General features: G+C 30.6%; 1 protein-coding gene across 1 annotated transcript; it reads right to left on the reverse strand.

Annotated features, from left to right (window-relative positions):
• LOC107647794 lies at positions 1,661-2,518 on the reverse strand. Its single transcript, XM_021105740.1, has one exon. The coding sequence runs from the start codon at positions 2,516-2,518 to the stop codon at positions 1,661-1,663; it is 858 nt and encodes a 285-aa protein (XP_020961399.1).

The following is a 2,608-nucleotide window of genomic DNA, read 5'->3' on the forward strand; positions in this document are numbered from 1 at the left end:
GCGTGTCCAGTTTTATTCTTAACATATATTCTTGAAATAAATTTAGATATAGTATATATTATTATTTATTAAAACAAAAAATATTTTAAATACTTAATATAATTAAAATAAGACATTAAAAATAATTTAAAAAATTAATTTATATTTTAATATCAATAAAATATTAAAATATTATTACGGTTTATCTAAAAAATACTTTATATTTTATATGTACGCGTGTCCCCGTGTCTTGTAAGATTTTAAAATTTGCGTGTCGGCGTGTCTTGTGTCGTGTCGTGTCCCGTGTCCGTGTCAATGTCCGTGCATCATAGGTATTTGTCAATCAATTAAATTGTAAAAGGTTAAAAATCATAATAGGTAATTATTATTATTATTATAGGTAAAATCCATACCTTCTGCAATAATTCGGAGCTTTGACACGTTTCCTAAATCACAGTAAAAATAAATTAGCTTGCGAATTCTGTAGACAGAAAAAAGCAAAATAACAGTAAACTCAAAAGAGAAAAATGAGCTAAAATGGGGTTGATCATGAACATTTTTTATATACATATTTTTTGTATATCTTTTCCTATGATATAAAGGTTTAATCTTTTCTCACTTTTAATAAATTTTAATATCAAAACTAAAAATATAAAAAAATGCTCCTAAATAACATATATAAATGAAAAATATCAAAGGATTAACACAATTTATTAGACTAAATTTGTGTAATGATCTTTAAGATTCTCATTTTCATCATTTTAGTTTTTTAAATTTAAAATTATACTGATATTTGAGATCCTACTTCAAGCACCATGTTAGTTTCTGAATTTTTTTCGATATTAAATAATTAACAAATGAAATGTTGAGCTAGTTCTGATTTGTCACGTTAGTTTAGACACATGACTAAATAACATCGTTTAGTTTTAACTCTTATATTAAACAAGTTAAAAATGAGATCGTTTTGGAGAATGAGAAAATATGAAATAGTTTGTATTATCATATAAACTCTACTTTATCTTTTTATTTTTGTCTTATTTAAGTACAAAATGAAATGACACCATTTAACTTTATGTACAACATGACAATTTAGAACTAATTCAACACTTCATTCATTGATTCAATGCTAAAAAAGATTCAAGAACTAATATAGCGTTTAGAACTAAATTTTAGGAGTTGGTATAGGAATTTGAATTTGAGGGACTAAATGAGTAAAAAGCCTTAAATTTAAAATACCACTTTGAGAATTTAGTCCAATTTATTAATTTTGGCCAATAATTAGCTAGAATATTTAAAAATAACGGTTAAAAAATATATTATTGGATAGTTAGATTAAAGATATTGAATTATTAATTAAAAGTATTGACCAATATAAAATAAATTACTTATCCTTTAATTTTTCTCTGTATAATTTATGTCTTATAAAACTTGTATAAATCTATTATTGTCTACTAAAACAGCAAATTAAAATTGGCATAAAGAAAGTATGAAAGAGATAAAAAAAAGTTTAAATGTCAATAAAATTTATTACTTTTTGTTAATATTTTTAGTTCGTTAATATAATTTTTTTAGTTTAGTAATCTAATCGTTAAATTAAACATTGATGGCTAATTTTTGAAAAAAAAAATCAATAAATTCTGTTGCTTCTCGTATACTTTTCGGTATGAAAACCAGTAAATAACTAAATAGTACTTTTCTTACTGCATTCAGTAAACGTTATTGGAGTGACACAGTAATCATCCCTCAGGCAACTGATGTGATTTTGAGCGGTTTCATTGAAATGGCAAGAAAGCAGCTTCCCACAGATAGATGGACAAGCACCGCCGCGCATCCAAGAAAGATCAAATCCGTAACTGATCCTCCTGTGAATTTCAGCGTATGACAAGTTTTGGTCGATGAAGAATGAAGCATCATCAGGAAAAAATCTCGGTGGAATAAGAAAGGATGAGGTAGCAACCATCATCACGCGGCAGTCATCTCTTAATTCACCCACTGCCAAGTCTCCAAGAACAGCATAAACATTATTGCCGCCTTCTTTAGTGCAAGGAGCAGCGTCCACGTATCGTGGATCTTCCCTCATCGGATTGCTGCACTTCAAGAAAATCACGTTCTCCAATATTCTTTCATACTGTAGACTGCCATCAACGACGTATCTTCGTTCTCGAATGATTTCATATTGGATACCTTCGTCACTGAAATTGGAACTGGATAAAGAATAGCGAGGAAGGGTGGAGCAGTCGTCCCCTGAATCTGAGATGGCGGGATCTACCAGCCGGATCGTGAAGTTATTGTAGTTTATTCCCTTCACATGGTAGCATTTACCGGGGAAAAGATATAACAGCGTCCTGTTACTCTCGCAAGACAACTCGTACCTCTGATCCCCACAGTGTGCGGGATCATCCTTGAGCCGGAAAGGATGTTTTATGTTGGTGATTTTGCCGCAAGAGGAAGGCCTACATGCTCCTCCCTGATCCGAGGCGCAGCAGCAAGTTTGAAAGACCAAGTGCAATACTAGTAGTGAACACCACAAGCCTTTCATTCTGCTCATCATAGGGTTCTAGCAAAACGGATATCTACTACTTTGTTGAAGACTATGATGGACTATTTTTTTTTTTTTTGGTGACTCTAT

The sequence above is a fragment of the Arachis ipaensis genome, chromosome B06, assembly GCF_000816755.2.
Source record: "Arachis ipaensis cultivar K30076 chromosome B06, Araip1.1, whole genome shotgun sequence".
Taxonomy (NCBI): domain Eukaryota; kingdom Viridiplantae; phylum Streptophyta; class Magnoliopsida; order Fabales; family Fabaceae; genus Arachis; species Arachis ipaensis.

Excerpts from the sequence above, each read along its gene's own strand:
- LOC107647794 (XM_021105740.1), bottom strand. The coding sequence starts at position 2,518 with ATGAAAGGCTTGTGGTGTTCACTACTAGTATTGCACTTGGTCTTTCAA.